This window comes from Cervus canadensis, chromosome 1 (assembly GCF_019320065.1).
Source record: "Cervus canadensis isolate Bull #8, Minnesota chromosome 1, ASM1932006v1, whole genome shotgun sequence".
NCBI classification, from domain to species: domain Eukaryota; kingdom Metazoa; phylum Chordata; class Mammalia; order Artiodactyla; family Cervidae; genus Cervus; species Cervus canadensis.
Window position 1 is genome coordinate 110,830,295 of NC_057386.1, and position 19,692 is coordinate 110,849,986.

Genomic DNA, 19,692 nt, shown 5'->3' on the forward strand with positions numbered 1-19,692 from the left:
GGCTGAGGCTGTGGAGAAACCTGGGCTCCTGGGCCTCGCTGTGGGTGTCCACTGACATGCTACATGGTGGGGGGAGGGGGGGTGTCTTCTACCGTCAGGGCCTCTGGAACCAAAGTCTGCAGCCCGAGGGAATACCTTGCGTGTGCTTGGGTGCGTGTGCACCCCAGCGCTGTGGAGGCTGGAGAGCGGCGAGCCCATCAGATATGGAAAAGTTCCCTGGCAGTCATGCTGATGTGGAATTTTCCCCATTCCAGAGTCGCCCAGTAATGGCGGGGGCAGTGGGGCTCTGACGCGGCTTACGCCTCACTGGGTGACCGGCTGGAGCTGAGCATTCCCAGTTCTAGGTGGGCATTAGTCCCCTTCCTTGGGCCTGATCCTCTGGGGTGAAGGAGGGAAGCCTAGGACTGGGAAAAGTCAGGTCCTGAATGGGGTGCCCGCATCCTGACGCACTGTGCCCTACCCCGTACCTTGGAGAGGTGGGGTCAGCCCCTACTCCTCTCATCCACGTTTCGGATGCCAAAAAAAAAAGCGTCCCAGTTTGCACCGACTCTTGAGCCAGAGGCCATACCTTCCATTGAAGTTAAGCAACTAGAGTAGCCGCCGCCTCCTCCCCAGAGCTGGGCTGCCCTCACCATCACCACGCCACCCAGTTCCCCAGGCACCCTCGAATCCCCTCCGGGGCCGGGAGCTCGGCCGAGCCTCAGGGTCCGGCGGCGGGACAATGGCCCCGTTGGCGCATCCGAGACAAACGCGCCTTGTTGGGCCCGCGGCGGGGGCGCGACGCTGCGACCCGGCGCGCTGAATGCGGCTTCTGTGCGCCCGGGGCGGGCGCGGAGGGCCGGGGAGGGGGCTGGGGCCCGGGGCACCCATTGGCCGCGGCGCCGGGGGGAGGGGGGGGCCGGGCCAGGCTGGCGGCCGCACCTGGCCGGAACGGGTGCGGCGGCGGCGGCGGCAACGGCGGCGGCGGGGGCGGGAGCATGGTCCAAGCCCGGCCGAGCGGGGGGACCCGGCGGGTACGCCCCGCCGCCTTAGTAAGCGCCCGGGCGGCGCGGCCCGTGGCCGAACCTGCACGCCAAGCCCGAGAAGGACCGGGACAAGGTATGTCCTGGGGGCCCGGCACCCACCACCAGCTTGCGCCCTGCCTCAGTCTACCCCCTGGGGGCCCGGCCCGCGCTGCTCCACGCCCCGGGACTGGGACTGCGCGCGCCAGACTCTAGACCCGAGAGGTACTCGACCGCTCCAGGGTCCGTGCGCCCATCCCGGCTGACAGAGGGTGGGAAGACTGGAGCCTGATGGGGAGCAGGTTGGTGCTCACCCGGCGCTTGTTTCTCCCCCGGCTCCTGTTTCCAGGGTTTACCCAGTTCCTGACTTGGGGTGGGTGGGGCGGGAGCTGGGCTGGAGCTGGGTGTTCATTAATCATTAATCTTGGACTCGGTGCCAGAGCCCTGGGGGAGGAGGGGCGGGGATGTTCCCTCTTCCCACCAGCCCTCCCCAGAAGAGGGGCGGTCAGAGAGGGGCTGGGCGTCAGGATAAAGGCTGGATCCCCCCTGCCTGGGGAAGGCCTGTCCTCTACCACTTAGCGGGCAAGGCCACCCAGGAAAGACTTGGGGGAGTGGGACAATCTCTGGGGTCCGGGAAGGCTCCCCTAGCTAACCCAGCAATTCCCGTGTTCCTGGACCAGTGCTCAGAAAGGGGTCCAGCTTGGTCTGCCCGCCTTGGTACCAAGCCAGTGCTTTGGTAACAGCACAGAGAAAGGCTGTGGTCCCTTCCCGATGGGGACCCCCCTCCCACCTACACAGACCAGGAGAGGTGATGGGCACACATCTGGCTGCAGTAACCCAGAGCAGTGGGAGGGAAGGCGAAAGGGCAGCAGGCCCGACACCTGATCACCTGGGTTGCCCAGGTGACAGGCGCCATGGAAATCCTCAGGAGGACGGTCCAGATGGGGGAACCCAACCTCTTCCTTTACGAAGAGGGTGACTGACCTAAGGCCCAGAGAGGGCAAGGCCATGGGCAGGCCTGAGCCCAGCCAGCCGCAGTGCGGCTGCACTGTACCTTACCCCTCGGAGGAGCCATCATTACTAACCCTGTGAACTTCAGGGAGATTCCGGGGACTTGCCCAGGGTCACATAGTTCAGATGTGGCTAAACAGACTCCAAATTCAGAGATGTGCCCGAGCGCCCGTTTCAGGACCGCAGGCTTGCTCAAGATCTCTCTCTTCTCTGCCCTTTTTTGGGGTCCTAGCCTCTTCGAGCTGCCATGGCTGCCCCCGGCCCCCAGCTCAGGACCCCTCCCCTGCGTGCCCCCCTAGCTCCCAGCTCTGCCTGACACTCGTGGGTGGGCAGGCTGCTACCCTGGGAACAGACAACAGAGCCCTGTTCCCAGCTGCCTCCTCGGGCCGCTTCTCACACTGGCAGAGCCCTGCCTGAAGGAAGTGCCCTACGGACAAAGAAGCGTGCCCACCTCTGGTGCACCCCTCGTCTGATGGGCGGGGGTCTGATACTGGACACCGTGGGTCCAATCCAGCAAAGGGAGGAGTGTGTCCTTCCCTCTGGGCTCTAAGACACTTGATCATGTCACCCCGGTGAAAGCGGCAATGATTAACCTGGGAGGAGGATACACAGATGTCGGAATTCCAGGCATGACAGCAGGCTTGTGAAGGGTTTTTTGCGCCCCTCCGACTGAGCGAGGAATATGGACCATCCCGGTTTAGGAGCCATACCCCACTCCAGACAGGGGAGGGCTCGAGGGAGCAGAGCGCCCACAGGGGTCAGCAGTCTGGGGTCAGAGGATCGCCCGGTGAGGGGTGATGGTTCAGAGGAAGTGGGGGTCCAGTGGAAACTTCTCTCCTGCCCGCCAGCCCCAGGGCAGCGATGAGGCGTGGCTTGGGCACCCCCAGTAATACTGATCCCAGTAATGGCCAGACTTGCCATGGGACCCCAGCCAAGTCCTTCCCTCTCTGGGACTTGGGGACCTTGGGTCTGGAGCATGGGAGGTATTGTGGGTGCTGGGGTGGGGAGGGTGGCCCCAGGAGACTGCATTGGCGGGTGCTGCCTCTCCTGCCTGGTGGGTCTAGAAGGGTCAGGATAATAATCCGAGGTGTGTGCAAAGGGCTCCGCATGCCCCATCCCATTTGATCCTCACGGAAGGTCGTGGTATCCCCATTTGGTAGAAAGCCTAGGTTCAGAGAAGGGAGGTCACCTGCCCAAGGTCACCCAGCTAGGGAGTGGTGGAGCCGGATTTCTAGCCAAACCTCTCCAGGATTAGCGAGGCGGGCGGGCAAATCCAGGGCATTGTGCCTAGCAACTGCTCAGCTCCTTTTGAAAAATCTTTATATTTTACATATTGTTATGCAAATAAGTGCATGACATCCCTTTTTTAAAAAAACGTTTCAGTCACGCTAGAAGATACAGAGGATGGTACTCCCAATGCCTACATATTCACCTCCAGAGTTCTCAGGAGCTCTGAAGCTGAAACAGAAGGGACTGACCACTGGGTTCACCTGTGTTTTACCATTCTTCAGTTAGGGCTGTTTTGGGGCGACTCAAGTCTGTCATCAGGAGGGCTGGTGATCTTGTCTGGACAAAGCAATGTAGGAAGACCTGTGGGTGGAGCTCGTGCCCGCCGTCACAAAGCTAGCAGGTGGCCCCAAAGGTTATCTGTTAAGGTTGCTGGTGTGGTTGCGATTAGGAGTCATGAAAACAGGTGACTAACTCTGCAAGATCAGAAAATCTTCTGAGTCATCAAAGTACACTGACTTCTTAATCAGCTGCCAGACCCCATACCTAGCTGCAGCCATCCCCCCAGCCAGGTGGGGGTGGTAGGAGCAAGCCGTCAGGGCTCCTTGACACGTTTGGAGGTGGTTCTGCATTGAAATTCTCGGGCGATCCTCCCCTTCTCTACTCCAGCACCCCACCGCAGAAGGTCTCAGGGAGGAAGCTTCCAGATTCTCGCAAGTCAGTCCCCCAGCGCTCCTGGATAGAGAGCCAACCTCTCCATCTGCCCCCTTCAACTGTGTGGCTTACACTTTCCAGCTTCTTCTCTGTCCCAGACCCTTTCTGCCTCTCCCCCGCTCTTGGACACTGCAGTTCAGAGAGGGCGGCATGCCTACCGAGGTCACACAGCGAGGTGGGGCATGGTTCAGACTAGCCACGGTTCCCTCCTCCTCCAGCCAGACGGCAGTTTTTCAAAATGGAAATATCGTTATTTTTAATTTCTTCCCAGAGTAATACAGACTCTTTGTAAAAACAAAATTATATGTGTGTGAATATGTGTGTGGGGGTGTGTACATATATGTGTGTAGATATGTATTTTTTTCCACATCATTATATGTTACAGACATCATTTCCATGAATACACATGGGATCACTGGATGCATGTCACATGATATATTCTGTACAATACTTATTCGTTTAGGTGGTGGCGAGCAGGATCTTTGCTGCAGTGCGTGGGCTCCTCTGGACTAGTGGCACACAGGCTATAGAGCCTGGGGGCTCAGAGCCTGTGTACTTAGTTTCCCTGCTCCCGGGCTTGGTTCCCCGGCCAGGGATCAGACCCGCATCCCCTGTATTGTAAGGCAGATTCTCAGCCGCTGGACCACCAGGGAAGTCCCTGGCACATGGGATTTTCAGCCGTCCCCTCCTGTTGGACGCTTAGGTCGTTTCTGTTTTGCTCCTTCGCTAAATACTCCTACAGTGGCCGTCTTTGTGCTCTGTCTCAGATCTCTTGTTTGTCCTCGTTGAGCAAATTCCCATAGGTAGAGGTGCTGGGTCTGAGGCTGGGCACTTTTAGAGCTATAATATTTGCTGTCAAATACACACTCTGAGTGGGGCTTCCCTGGTGGCGCTCGTGGTAAAGAATCCGCCTGCCTGTGCAGGAGACGTAAGAGACCGGGGTTCGATCCCTGGGTCTGGAAGATCCCCTGGAGGAGGACATGGCAACCCACTCCAGTGTTCTTGCCGGGAGAATCCCATGGACAGAGGAGCCTGGCGGCTACATCCATAGGGTCACAGAGTTGGACATGACTGAAGCGACTTAGCACACACGTACATACTGTAGGGAGAGCACTGTAGGGAGAGTCTTCCTCCTCTCCTCTTAGAATCTCCTCCCATCTCCCTATGAGATTCCCTTCCAACCACAGGAAACAGCTCTAGGACACCATCCCTCTGCCCGATCCCTGTTCCTATATGTACCCACTGAACAAACAGTGATGCCCATCGGTGAGGGAATGGGTGCAGAGAGCAGTGGTTCTACAAGATGTTCTGTAGACAACGGGCTTTGGAGGCCCTTTATCTCCCTGGGGGCAGGGGGCTCATCCCCTCCCTGTTCCCGTGAGTGCAGAGGTCCTCTCCTTCCTCACCTCACCTTTTCCTTGGTGACTCCGTCTCCTCTTGCGGCCTCAGTTCCCACCTCCGTGCCCATGGCCCCCAGCCTCTCTCCCCCGAGATCTCTCTCTTGCACTCTAGGCAGAGGTCCCTCCTGCTTTTTGCACATTCTCCAGGCACCCAGTACATCCCCCAGACTCAATGTGTCCTAAACTGAAACTGACACTGTCCCCCTAACCCCAATACTAAACCCGCCCCTCTCTTAGCCTCCCCTTCTCAGGGCCTAGCTCCGCCCCCAGCTAGCCAGTCACCCCCAGCAGGAATTCTTTCCCCCCACCTCCTCCACACCCCGTCACCCACCGAACGCTGTCCATGCTGTGATCTAAAGGTGGGTCCAGTCCGTCCCCAGACTTCTCCCTGGTCCAGGTCCCTTCACACATGCAGAGCCGTGACCACCACCGTCTAGGTGTGCCTGCTTCTCCCACTCCTTCCCACCCCTACAGCTCATTCTTCATCCGGCAGCCTGATGGGAACCCCATCTCCTCGGTCCCAGGGCTCCCCCTGCCCACAGGATCCAAGCCAAATTCCTCGGCATCCTTCCTGAGGCCCTGCGTGCCCTGCCTGCCCCTGCCCCCATTCTGGCTATGCTGCTAGCCTCCTTGGCCATGCACCCAACCCCTGACATGCGCATGTACTGGACACTCCCAGCCAGGCTGGCCGTTTGTTAGCTTTTTGATTGCCCGGGGCCTTTGCACATGCTTTCCTCTCTGCCTGGCTTATTCTGCATTAGTTAGTGCTAGCTGCTGGAACAGATAAGCCCCTAGTCGGGTTTGTTTTTGTTTTGGCTGCACCAGCTGCTTGCAGGATCTTCGACCTTCTTGTGGCATGTGGGGGTCTTTAGTTGCGGCATATGAAGTCTTAGATGAAGCCTGTGGGATCTAGTTCCCTGACCAGGAATCGAGCCTGGGTCCCCAGCGCTGGGAGCGCAGAGTCTTAACCACTGGTCTGCCAGGAGAGTCCCAAGCCCCGAGTTTTAAAAGGCTTAACACAGTGGCAGTTTTGTTGTCATTTTCCTGAATTTAATCAGATGTTTGATGATCAGAAATGCAGAGATCCAGGTTCCTCCCACCTCCTGGCCTTGCCCATCTCCAGACTCCCTCACCTAGCAGGTGGGAAAGGAGATCGGCCCACTTAACCTCACCAGCTGTCATTTTGCTCATATTCCATTGGCCAGAATTCAGTCACATGAGAACACTGAACTGGAAGGGAGGATGGGAAAGGCAGTCTAGCCACGTACCCAGGGAGAAAGGGAACTAGCTGCCTTTGGAAATAGTAAACGCGCAGCAGCTTCTGCCCACAGAGTCCCCAACCCCGGGAAGTCTCCCTGCCTGTGTGTCCGCCATCGGGGCACCCGCAGCTGTCTGCCTGCTCCTCTCACCCCCAGCCCTGAAAGCCTGGGCTCTGTGCATGGGCAGCATGCACCCCAGTGCTGGGTGCTGCACCGGGGCTCAGCCAATGCCTGCACAACACCTGTACTGCTGGCTCAGTGGTAGAGAATCCACCTGCCGATGCAGAAGACACGGGTTCGCTCCCTGGCCCAGAAGGATCCCACATGCCATGCAGCAGCTAAGCTCGTGGGCCACAGCTGCTGGGCCTGTGCTCTCAAGTCTGGGAGCTGCGGCTACTGAACCCACGTGCTGCAACGACTGAAGCCTGTGTGCCCTAGAGCCCATGCTCCGCCTCAAAGAGAAGCCCGTGGGCCAACTAGAGAGCGGCCCCGCTTGCCGCACCTAGAGAAAAGCCCGTGCAGCCACAAAGACCCAGCACGGCCAACAATAAACAAAACTATAACAACAAAAAATTTCCCATGGGGGCAGAACCAGCTAGAGCTGATGTCACTGACCCTCGGGGAAGAGACCCCTCTGGCAAGGCTGCAGGCCCAGCTCCTGCGATCAACACTCTGGAAGCAATCTGGAAGGCTTGGCTCCATGCAACTCTTTTTAAAATTTATTTTATTGAAGTATAGTTGATTTACAATGTGTTAGTTCCTGGTGTACAGTAAGGTGATTCAGTTATACACACACACATATTCTTTTTCCATTATGGTTTATTACAGAATACGGAATATAGTTCCCTGTCCTATACAGCAGGACCTTGATGTTCATCATTCTATATATAATAGCTCACATCTTCTAATCCCAAGCATCTCTCACTTTAGAAAATGCTTATATTCATGTCTTTTCTTCATACTTCCCCAAACTGCTTACCAGTTCAGTTCAGTTCAGTTCAGTCGCTCAGTCATGTCCGACTCTTTGTGACCCCATGGACTGCAGCACGCCAGGCCTCCCTGTCCATCACCAACTCCTGGAGTTCATTCAAACTCATGTCAATTGAGTCGGTGATGCCATCCAACCATCTCATCCTCTGTCGTCCCCTTCTCCTCTAGTCTTTCCCAGCATCAGGGTCTTTTCAAATGAGTCAGTTCTTCACATCAGGTGGCCAAAGTATTGGAGTTTCAGCTTCAACATCAGTCCTTCCAATGAACACTCAGGACTGATTTCCTTTAGGATGGACTGGTTGGAACTCCTTGCTGTCCAAGGGACTCTCAACAGTCTTCTCCAACACCACAGTTCAAAAGCATCAATTCATCGGCGCTCAGCTTTCTTTATAGTCCAACTTTCACATCCATACATGACTACTGGAAAAACCATAGCCTTGACTAGATGGACCTTTGCTAGCAAAGTAATGTATCTGCTTTTTAATATGCTGTCTAGCATATTATCACTACTCAGAGTAGTGTCTTGTATCGTAGTTTTTGATAAAAGCAATAGAAAGATCCAAAGTGCTTGAGATATCTTTTAAACCACAGCCATGGAGTCATATTTCTTAATTACTACATCAAGATGCTATTGTTTTATTGATTTGCCCTTGTCTCAGATATTAAACTCTCTTGACCTGTTACTGTGTTGTAGTTAAAAGAGGAATTTGCTTTGAATCAGCACTCATTGGTTTTTGTATATCCTTATCATGGCTCAGAGGGTAAAGAATCCAGCGGCAATGCAGCAGAAACAGAAGATGTGGGTTTGATCCTTGGGTCGGGAAGAGTCCCTGGAGAAGAAAATAGCAACCCACTCCAGTATTCTTGCCTGAAAAGTCCCATGGACAGAGGAGCCTGGCAGGCTACAGCCCGAAGGGTCGCAAAGAGTCGGACACAACAGAGTGACCAAACACGTGCACACATACCGTTTACATTTTATGAAGCCTTAATAAAACTGGTAGCATACAGGAAGCTGTTCAGACTATTATGTCTCTGTTGTAGTGAGTTTTAAGTTATGGGTCACTTATCATAACTGAAAAACTGGTTACTTGTAACCTGTTTTCATGTCCAGCCTCTAGACTAATTTTATGGGAGAGGAAAATGTACATTTCTGGAACCAAATTTACATACAAAATGAACTGGTGTTGACAACAGGATTAGAGTATTAGCATCTATTTGCATCTTTAGAATTTCATATTTGTTTTTCTGGATATAAATGAATATATAATAAAAAAGTAGAAGTCTAGGTTATACTACACTGAAATTTCCCTCTATCTTTCCCAATTTATTTTATAGTCTGTTGCCAGGGTCCGGCCCCAGCAGGATCCAGGGGAACCCTCAGGATGAATGGCATCGGCGAATGAGAGAGAGAGAGAAAGAAAGAGAGAGAGAGAGAAAGAGACCAGACCGGAGTGTGCAGCAGAGTCTGGCAGTTACTTTATTTTTCCCCGTTGCCTTTATACCCTAAGTTGGTACATTTCTAAGGGGGAGATAAGCACACAGACTTAGTTTAACATTACATTAGCTTGTCCTTCACGAAACCAGGTGTGCTCTGTATATTTTTTTTTATGAGAGTCTTTTCCATAAGTTTTTTGTACATTATCTTTTAGCCTTGAGCTTAGCAGAAAACAGAAAAGTGCAGTCTCATGGTACAGCAGGTTGTAACATAATAGAAATACAATCCTGTTAACACAAAAGTCAGTCTTTTTGCAGAAATTCTCAGCTAAATTTATCTAAAAAGTTTAGCACACAAAGACTGCGGCTCTGGTGAGGCAGCCTCTGTTTTAGCACTCGGTTAAAATTAACAATTATCTTATTGTTTTTACACTAGGGCTAAACTCTTATTTTTCTAGATCTTTACCTATATTAACAATAGTTTCCACTGCACAACCTCAGCCCATTAACAGCAATCAAACGTTGATCCAATACCACTTTTAAAACAATATTTTTTGTGTTCTCTAATAGGGCTTCCTCACCCCCCAAAGGGCTCTGTGCCTATTAGGGCCTTTTTATGGTTAATCTCTATGTATAATATCTTTTGGCCTTCAGGCCTGTTGACAATTTATGGCTTGCACCTGGTGTAACTTTAAGCAACTTCAGTAGCCAACCCTGTCTTTGTTGTGGTTAATCTATTTTCTTTCTATTAGGCGTCATCTCCATGGGAACTAGATAGGATTACATTTTTACGGAACAGAAATGCAAAGGATTGCAAAAACAGCAGATATAGCACAAAATAGGCTCTTAGTCTAAAAGTTAACTACCTGCAAGAAGTCACCAGCTCATCTCTTGCAATGGGAGCACACATTTATCACACAAGCCAGAATGCCAGCAAAAGGGTTTGAATTGAAGCATTTCTTTCATCCCTGGCCCCTTCATAGGGTACCAGCGTCTAGGAGATTTATTAATTAGGGTTTTAAGTTGGTCTTTATTCAATGAAAGAGGAGCAGGAGAGCTCTTGGCAGGCAACACAAGAATCTGCAGCAGGGCAAACAAGAACAACAGCAGAAAAGGGGGGAGGATACAGGGTGGGGTAGAGGCCGGGGCCAACCTGGAGGGTCCCTTGTGTCCTGAACGGCCTTGCATGTCAGGTCTTTTCCTCATGACCTCGTCATGGGTGGGATCTCTCACAACGGCTCCTGGCAGTCTGTTCCTTTGAGCATCACTGGATCACAAGTTTCCTTAGGCATCTTCTATCATTCCTCAAATAATTTTCCTAACAAAACTCTTATTGGGTGATGTCATTCACCATTCTAAAATGAAGTTTTTTGTTTGGTAAGTGCTTGTGGACGCCGAACCCCAGCTAAAGGTCGGCTGATAAAGAACAGTATGAAAATTAGTTGAATCAAATTAATTGAATAAAGTTATACAATGCACTGTATACATTGGTTAATAGAGCAGGGTTGTTGAAAATGAACAGAAAATGAGCAGAAAATTAAGTGATCAAATTCCAAGTAGAAATATTAAGAGCAGAAACAATAAATCGATTTTCCCTTACGGTTGGCCTCAATCCACTATGACAAGAACAATATTTAGAAATATGAAAATTTCAGGTTTAAAAAAAAACAGATTATTTGGCTGCACCAGGTCTTACTTGTGGCATGTGGGACCTTCAGTTGCGGCATGTGGGATCTAGTTCCCTGACCAGGGGTCGAACCTGGGCCCCCTGCACTGGGAGTGTAACTGCTTTGCTGCTGGACCACCAGTGGAAGTTCCCAAACTTTCAGTGTTTAATTTCTCCAAAACTCTTATGTTACTGATACGTATGTGTGTAAATAAAATATTTACGTGGCTCTTCTTACTAGGTTCCCACTCCTCTCACAATTTCACTTCTTGCTCAAAAACGTGCGCTCCACTCCCCACTGGACGAGGATCTTACGTGTCCCCTCCCCACCCCCCCACCCCCGACTCTGTGCTTGTCACTTCCTCTCCTTGCACCTCAGCTTTCCCGTCTACAGTAAAGTGGGGGATAAAGAGGGCTCCCTGCAAAGGTTATGAGGGTGCGTGATGCATGGCACGTCCCGAGCACAGGACCAGACTCTGGTCCAGAGTCCACACTCATAAATCTCCGTGTCTGCTGTTTGATGCCAGCCCTGGACCGGGCTCAGCCCCCAGGGAGAGGAGGACTCTGGGCTTCCCCGGTATTCCGTGGATGCTGGGCGGGGCTCTGGGGGAAAGAACGTCGAGAGCACAGGGTCAGAGGCCTGCTGCTCCTCTGGAGGCAGTGGCAGCTGCTCGGTTTATGAAAGTGCTCGCTATGGCATCACTGACTATCACAGTAGTGATTTTTATCAATTGATGGCGATACTTGGGTCCCTAGAGCCCCGTGCATGGGCCATGGTGGGGACTCTGGGCATCAGTGTTGAAGGAAGAGATTTGGCGGGGTGGTGGGGGGAGGCTTTTCTGGGCACCCTCTGTCCATTAGCAACGCTGAGCAAGGATGAGAGAGATTCCAGTGCCTGGGCTGAGCCTGAGGGCCCCTAGACCTACCTCTTCCTACAGAGACTTTGGGAAGGATCCGTATCTCTGATCAGCCCAAATCCCTGGAGGCTGATCCAGGGGTGTCCTGCGCCACCACCTCACCCGGGGTGGAGGCAGCATTTCTGTACCTTTTTGATGAAGAACCTGGAGCTCAAAGAGGTGAAGTCTCATCAGACTCCCAGCCCTGCTCCCAGCCTCCAGGGGACTGTCCAGGTTGAGGTCCTGGCTCTCTGGGCTCTCCCAGCTTTTAGACAAACCTTGGTCTCAGGTTGTGCCTTGGGCATCTTTAAGCCCTAGAGTTTGGTAAGTCTGTATTTTTACCCTGGTTCTGTCTGCTCATGGCTAATTGTGAGACTTTGGGCAGGTGAATTCACCTCTCTGAGCCTGGGTGTCTTTACCTGGGGAGTGGCTGAAGGTTGTATCTGACTCAGAGGGTAGCTGTGAGACTTACATGAGATATGATTGGAGAAGCAATTAGCTTCCCCCGCTCACCTGCCTTCGTGTCCCTCCCATGGCCTTCAAGCCAGTCCCAGGCTCTCTGCAGGCTCTGCGGCTGCCTGTGTCCTTGGGCCAAGGACGCCGGGGACCTTGCTGAGCCCTTGGATGGAGGAGCTGCCAGGCTGCCGAGGCCCAGTGAGGGTCGGGGGGACCACCCAGGGGGCAGAGGGCCGCACCCACAGTGTGCAGGGACACGCCACCTGCTCTCCCCCGGGAGGGGACTCATGAATATTCACGGCCGCTGGAGCAAGAGGGAGCCAGCCAGCACACTCCTGGGTGTCACTGGAGCGTTCCCGTTTCCCAGTGACCGCAGAGGCAGCCTGGGAGTCAGACGTGGCTCAGGCAGGCAGAGGGAAGGGGCAGCCAAACCTGGCCCCAGGTGAGTCTCCCTCTGCCCTGCGCACGGCCCCTGGGGGAGCAGGACGCCCTGGGATGGAGGCCTGCCTGGTGGTGACACCCTAGGCTGGAAGGCTCACCATCCTGGGCTTGGGGTCCCTGTGGGGACGCTGCGGAGGATGAGCCCCGTTTCCCCTTCGTTCCCTGGAGTCTGCTGGTCCAGTTGAACGGGAGGACTGCTGGGTCTGGCCGGGAGCCAGCCGTCGGCACAGATAGAGGGCGATCTGGCTGGGGTAACCCAGAAGGACAGGAATAGAGGGGGTGGGGTGGGGAGGGAGTAAGGTCTGCCCTGAGTGCCTGGGACTGTCCCACCACAGCCGAGGAGGGAGACTCGGGCTCTAGTCCGGTCTTTGCTACTGCCGTGCTGTGTGACCTTGATGGGGGCTCTGCCCTCTCTGAGCCTCAGCCTTCTGGAGGCACCGTTTTCCAGGGTAGAGGCCGGGAGGCTTGGGCCGTGCTGCGATTGTCCTTGGTACCCCAAGGTCTGAGGCTTCCCTGATGGTTCAGTGGTAAAGAATCTGCCTGCCAGGAGACACGGGTTCAGTCCCTGGGTGGGGAAGATGCCCTGGAGGAGGAAATGGCAACCCACTCCAGTATTCTTGCCTGGAAAATGCCACGGACAGAGGAACCTCCAGTCCACAGGGTCGCAAAGAGCCAGACACAACTTAGCGACTAAACCACCACCACCACCTCCTGGCCTCAGACCTGGGACCGTCGGCTGCCTGCAAGCCTCGGTCTTCTGTGATGTCCAGCTGTGCACACCCTCTCCCCACGGGCTGGGGCCGGGCCTGTGGCATGCCGGGCAGCGGCTGCCACGGACAGTCGGGAAGATGCACATTGCAAGCCAACAGATCAGAGCTCGAATCCCAGTTCTGCCCCCTGCTTTGCAACCCAGAGCCTCAGTTTCCCCATCTGCAAAATAGGGGTGACAGTGGGGTCTGCCTCCAAGGATAGCTGGGTGGAGTCAGTAAGAAGCTCTGGAGAAGCCCCCGTCCCAGAGTCTGGCTCCTAGAGGGGCTCAGAAGTGAAACCTGAGGGTGGCAAGGGCCCAGGGCCCGGCTGGCTTTGAGGAAGCCAGAGTGGGAAATGAACGAATGAATGAGGGAAGCTCTGATGGGGGTCAGGAGGCGGGCCTGGGCGGGGCCAGGCAGAGCCTGATTGGTGGTCCTGGGAGGCTGGTCTGCCCCCTGCTGCCTGACCTCACCCAGAGCCTCACCAGCAGCCTCCCTGAGTTCCGGAAGGTGCCCTGGTGAGTGGGCTCCTGAGACAGGGGTGGGCCTTGGGGGGAGTGGGTCAGAGGGCAGCAGTCCGAACCCCTCCACATTTTAAAGTCAGAAACCGAGGCCCAGGGCCCCCCACTCAGGGCTTGGGCTCGAGTCTGAGGTCTGGCCCAGCCCAGCACTGCCCTGTGGGACCCCGAGGAACAGGAGGCCGGTGGGGGCACTTGAGGTGGGGAACAGACTTGCGCTTGGTTGGCAGGGGGTAGCCTTTGTCCAGGAGGACCCCCCCTCCCCGAGGATGACAAGGACAGGACTTCGAAGCAGGTTCCTACACTCTTTGAGCGATAACTATGTGCTAGTCACTTTGCCTGCTCCATCTCTGGGGGGGCGGGGGTGGGAAGAGCTAGCACTACCAGCTTCCCCATTTTACAGATGAGAAACTGAGGCTCCAAGGGGTTCCTGTGATTGAAACCCGGGCCTGGGGCTTCCGGGTCAGCACCTCCCTCTCCTGAGGCCTCTCTGTGACCAGGCCATCTGACTTTCCCACCTCGCAAGATTTATCTATTCTTTAAATATAGTAAATACATGTTATTGCCTTTTTCTGATTAAAAAGTAATATATTCTCTTTAATAAAGAAATCCAACCCTTACAGAAATGCAAAATATAGAAGGGCATTTCCTCATATACCCCTTCCCTAGCTATGCAGAGGATACCACTGTTAAAACCTAGAATACGCCGCTCCAGGGGTTTCTTTCTGGGTCTGCGTATATTTACCATCACCTATATGGATTTGGTGGCATGGTGTCCCAGAACTTTCTTTTTTCGTGTTAGTAGGTCATGGTGTGTTTTTGAGCCAGTCCATTCAGGTCTACCTTGTTTTCCTTTTTTTTTTCTGTTAAAGCGGGTGAAGATGCCTCCATCTGGGGATGGGCCTTGGTTTGTGCAGTGAGTCCGCTGCTGACACTGAGGTGGTTTTTTTTCTGACCAAACTGCTGTGAACACCCTTATTTGGGTGACTTTGCCCAAGTCTTTCTGAAGAAGAGTTGGAACCGGGAGGGTTTCTACAGTCTTCCTCTGAAAGGAAAACCCTCCGGAAACACTCTCCTTCCCTCCCAGCCCTGTCCACCTGGCCCCCCTAAGAGTGGACAGAGATATGTCCTTGTCACCGGGGAAGCCAGGTTCCCTCTGGCTAGTTTTTTCCTCTGCAAATTGCTTCTTCACGTCCTTTCCTGTGAGAGGACTTTCTAGATGATCAGAGGGGGACTCAGGGACTGGTCAGGTGGGCCCAGAGTGCCCCTTCTCTGGGAAAGGTTGGTGGGTGCCTCCGGTCACTCTCCCAGAGGTTCTCCCCCAGGCTGGCTGGCTGGCCTCTGGCCCCAGGGTCAGTGGTGACGTGCCGTGTGTGTGATCGCGGGTGGCATGGGTGACCTCTCATGGCCTCCAGTGCCCGGGGCCCAGGGCAGCACGGAATGGAAAGTTTGGGACCTTGGCTTTGCAGCTAAGGGGCCGTGAAAAAGGTCCCTGAGTCCCAGCTCTGTCCTGGACCCCCACAGCTTGGCCTGAACAGCCCCCATTTCAGCTCAGGCCTCAGTCCCCTGGTGACGGGGTCAGACACAGTCAGACCTAAACCCTAGCCCTCAAACAAAAAACCAGGAAAGTGAAAAGTGAAGTGAAGTCGCTCAGTCATGTCCGACTCTTTGCGACCCCATGGACTGTAGCCTACCAGGCTCCTCCGTCCATGGGATTTTCCAGGCAAGGGTACCGAAGTGGGTTGCCATTTCCTTCTCCAGGGGATCTTCCTGACCCAGGAATGGAACCCTGGTCTCTCACATTTCAGGCAGACGCTTTACTGTTTTGAGCCACCAAGGACTGAAAAGTATGACCAGGCTGCTGCTGAAAAAGGCTGTGATGAGGGAGACTTTCAGGGTGAATGGACTGCTCCAGCCCTGGGCTGATGGCTACTCAGCCTGAGGTCCCAGACTGGTCTCAAGGCACACAGGTGCCCCCTGTAGACACAGTCCAGCGGTTCCCTGCTGAGGACTGGAGCTCTCATCCAGCCACTGGACATCTAGTTAAATCTGATATTCAGAGAAATACTGAATAATTTTTAGTATAAGTATATCCTAGGCCTTATTTGGGACACACAGATAACTAAAAAAAATTGTATTTGTTCATCTGCAATTCAGACTTATCCTGGTTGACCCAGCCTGCCAGCAGCTGGAGAAGAGGCAGAAATGTGGGCAGAGGCCTGTGTGATCTGAGTCCTCTCTTTCCTCACTCTGAGCCTCAGTTTCTCCATCTGGCTCCCCTACAGACCCCATGGGCATAGGGGCCAGTGTGGAGAGACGAGGAGCTCAGCGGCTCACCGGACGGCTGGGAAGGGTGGCCGGGGCTGGCTGAGCCTTCAGAAAGGTGAGAGACCCAGGCCCCAGGACCCTCTCTGTAGACACCCCTGGCCCAGAGCTGGGGGTATAGGGCACTAAGAAAGGGTCTTCTTTTCCTTGTTTTATTTAGATGATTTCATTATGAAGCCCAGAAAGGTCTACAAAAAATAAAATAACACCCATATACCCACCACTCAGCTCACAAATGAAAACTGACCCAGGCAGCAGAACCTTGCCCCTGTCACTCGCCCCAGCCTTTCTTGGCGTTGGCTTTGTCCACCGTGTCCATATGCAGCCCAGATGCTGTCCTTATCTGGACTGCTGGGGGGCCACAGAGCTGGCAAAGGCAGGTCCCGATGTTGAAAGCTGCCTCTCAAGCCAGCCAGGCCTGGGATCGTGGTGAGGGCTCCCTGGGGCTGGCCTCCTAACACGTGCCCTGTTCTGCAAACCCCCACCCACCCCCTGCAGGTGTCTGAGATGCCGCTGCCGCAGAAGAAGCGCTGGGAGTCCATGGCCAAGGGGCTGGTGCTGGGCGCACTCTTCACCAGCTTCCTGCTGCTGCTGTACTCCTATGCCGTCCCCCCTCTGTACACTGGCCTGGCTTCCACGTGAGTGGCCCTGCTGGGCGGCCGAGGGCTGGGGGTGGCAGAGGGCTGGCTCCCACACCGGTGACCAGGGCTATCTCCTGGGTGGCCATCCTGTGCCCTGCATCATGCTGTGTGGGGCAGAAGTCCCCCGGAGGGCAGGGGAGCTCACTGTGGAACCCTGAGCCTCAGTGTCCTCATCTGTGAAGTGGGTGTGCTGACAGAGCCGGACATGGAGCAGGAGAATCAAACATCACCATCTGCTCGGTGGGCTCCAGCGGGGCCGGGAGAGGTGGGGATGACCAGTCCAAGAGCACTCGGCTGGCACAGGCCTAGATTTAAACTGGGGTCTGCCTGCCTCCAAGCCTGGCTCCTAACCATGAGGTCATCCTGCCTCCCCATTGGGCTGATCACCTACCCAAGCCTAGCATAGCCTGTGCCCTTAGTTGGAGGTATTAAGTGGAACTAGAGGAACTCTGCATGCAGGGTTTCATGTGGTCCAGCCTAATACAAATTCATGATAAATGTACATCACAGTGGCCACAAATGAGAGTTGTTCTTGTCCTCACAGCAACACCAGAAAAAGGGTTACTGTCCCCATTTCACAGAAGAGGAAAGTAAGGCCAGACAGGCCAAACCACTGACCTAAGCCTTGCAGCCTGGAACACAGGCCCATCTGGTCCCCGGGCTCCCCGACCATGGGGAGTCCCCCGGGTACCCCCCCCCCACCCTCAGCCACCTGCTCTGTAGACCCGGGGTGGAGGGGCTGGCAGGCCAAATCCTGAGGCTCTGCCACCCCTCCATCCCCAGCAGGACCCCCGAGGGCGCGGCCCCCTGCTCCCCGGCCCCGAGTGAGCCAGAGGCGCCCACCCCGGCCAACGGCTCGGCGGGAGGCTGCCAGCCGCGGCGGGACATCGTGTTCATGAAGACGCACAAGACGGCCAGCAGCACGCTGCTCAACATCCTGTTCCGCTTCGGCCAGAAGCACGGGCTCAAGTTCGCCTTCCCCAACGGCCGCAACGACTTCGACTACCCCGCCTTCTTCGCCCGCAGCCTGGTGCAGGATTACCGGCCCGGGGCCTGCTTCAACATCATCTGCAACCACATGCGCTTCCACTACGACGAGGTGCGGGGCCTGGTGGCGCCCAACGCCACCTTCATCACCGTGCTCCGCGACCCCGCCCGCCTCTTCGAGTCCTCCTTCCACTACTTCGGCTCCGTGGTGCCCTTCACGTGGAAGCTCTCGGGCCGCGACAAGCTGGCCGAGTTCCTGCAGGACCCCGACCGCTACTACGACCCCCGCGGCTACAACGCCCACTACCTCCGCAACCTGCTCTTCTTCGACCTGGGCTACGACAGCGACCTGGACCCCGGCAGCCCGCAGGTGGAGGAGCACATCCTGGAGGTGGAGCGCCGCTTCCACCTGGTGCTGCTGCAGGAGTACTTCGACGAGTCGCTGGTGCTGCTCAAGGACCTGCTGTGCTGGGAGCTGGAGGACGTGCTCTACTTCAAGCTCAACGCCCGCCGCGCCTCGGCCGTGCCGCGCCTCTCGGGCGAGCTGTACCGGCGCGCCACGGCCTGGAACGTGCTGGACGCGCGCCTCTACCGCCACTTCAACGCCAGCTTCTGGCGCAGGGTGGAGGCCTTCGGGCGCGAGCGCATGGCCCGCGAGGTGGCCGCCCTGCGGCGCGCCAACGAGCGCATGCGCCGCATCTGCATCGACGGCGGCCACGCGGTGGACGCCGCGGCCATCCAGGACTCGGCCATGCAGCCCTGGCAGCCGCTGGGCGCCAAGTCCATCCTGGGCTACAACCTCAAGAAGAGCATCGGGCAGCGGCACGCGCAGCTCTGCCGGCGCATGCTCACGCCCGAGATCCAGTACCTGATGGACCTGGGCGTCAACCTGTGGATCACCAAGCTCTGGAAGTTCATCCGGGACTTCCTGCGGTGGTGACGCCGGGGCCCCCGCCGAGGAGGGCCCGGCGGGGGTCCCGCCGGCCATCCCCCTGCGGCCCCTCCTGGTGCCACCCCAGTCCCTGGGGTGAGGTGGGGCTGTTCGCAGGGGTGTGACCAGCCAAGGACTGGGCCCACCGCACACAGGGCCTAACTGAGATCAGTATTTGACTAATTAGAGTTTTTCTTTTTTTTTTATTTAATTAAATCCCCCTACCCTCCCCCCAAAACGAATGTTCTATTTTCTGGCTCCCCTTAAAGGGGAGACCTCAGAAGTAAAAGAATTTGATGCGTTTTTGTTAATCAGCCTCAGTGGTGCTGACTGGCGCGGCCCTGGTGTGTGTGTGGGGGGGTGACTGGTGGGGATTGGGGGACCCCAAGGGAGCACAGTGGGCACCTGTGGACAGAGCCCAAGGTTGGGGCGGGGTTTGGTGTGTATCCTTCACATGCTGAAGCCCTTTGTGGTTGAAGGACTCCCATGAAGTCCCAAAACCTAGAAGATCGTGTGTGTGTATGTGTGTGTGCATGAGAGTGACAGGGAGGTGGGGAGCACTTCGCAGGCCCTGGATCCAGGCTGAGGGCTCCTCGTGCAATCTCATTAGTCCTCACAGTAACCCTTTGAGATAGGCACAGTCGCCATCCCATATATACATGTGGGACTGACTTTCTGAGAGCAGAAGGGAATTGCTTGAGATTTACGTTGCAGGATGAATCAGACCCAGTACTAAACCATCTCCCCAGGACCCCGACCCTTTCCACAGCCCATGTCTGTTCACCCTGTCCCTGCCTGCCCCCTCTCCCCCACCGACCTCTCCAGGCCGCCTCATCCTCATCTTCTGCTCCAAGCCTCCGTCAGTCCTGGATTTACCCCTCCCATCCTAGGGTTCAGTTTAATTACCCCAAAAAAATGGCATTTATTAGCTGTTGGTTGTGCATCCCAGCCTTGAGCTGGTCCTGAGCAGACAGCAGTCAGCAAGATGGCCCAGGCCCTGCTGGAGCTCACGTCCAGAGAGCAGCCATGCACGTCAAGTATGGGGA

At 55.4% G+C, this 19,692-nt stretch overlaps 1 protein-coding gene across 4 annotated transcripts; it reads left to right on the plus strand.

Annotated features, from left to right (window-relative positions):
• Positions 1-917: 917 nt before the first annotated feature.
• Positions 918-18,957, plus strand: GAL3ST1 (galactose-3-O-sulfotransferase 1). 4 transcript variants are annotated; one of them, XM_043436558.1, is made up of 3 exons: positions 918-1,098; positions 16,586-16,725; positions 17,512-18,957. In XM_043436558.1, the coding sequence occupies exons 2-3, from the start codon at positions 16,595-16,597 to the stop codon at positions 18,653-18,655; spliced, it is 1,275 nt and encodes a 424-aa protein (XP_043292493.1). In that variant the 5' UTR covers positions 918-1,098; positions 16,586-16,594; the 3' UTR covers positions 18,656-18,957. The 4 variants fall into 4 exon arrangements, with proteins under 4 accessions (XP_043292493.1, XP_043292517.1, XP_043292510.1 ...); XM_043436582.1 differs by having other exon boundaries at positions 17,515-18,957; XM_043436575.1 differs by lacking the exon at positions 918-1,098 and adding an exon at positions 1,120-1,303.
• Positions 18,958-19,692: the final 735 nt, after the last annotated feature.

Coding starts and splice junctions, on each gene's coding strand:
- GAL3ST1 (XM_043436558.1), top strand. CDS start 16,595: ATGCCGCTGCCGCAGAAGAAGCGCTGGGAGTCCATGGCCAAGGGGCTG. Junction 16,726..17,511: donor TACACTGGCCTGGCTTCCAC/GTGAGTGGCCCT, acceptor CTCCATCCCCAG/CAGGACCCCCGAGGGCGCGG.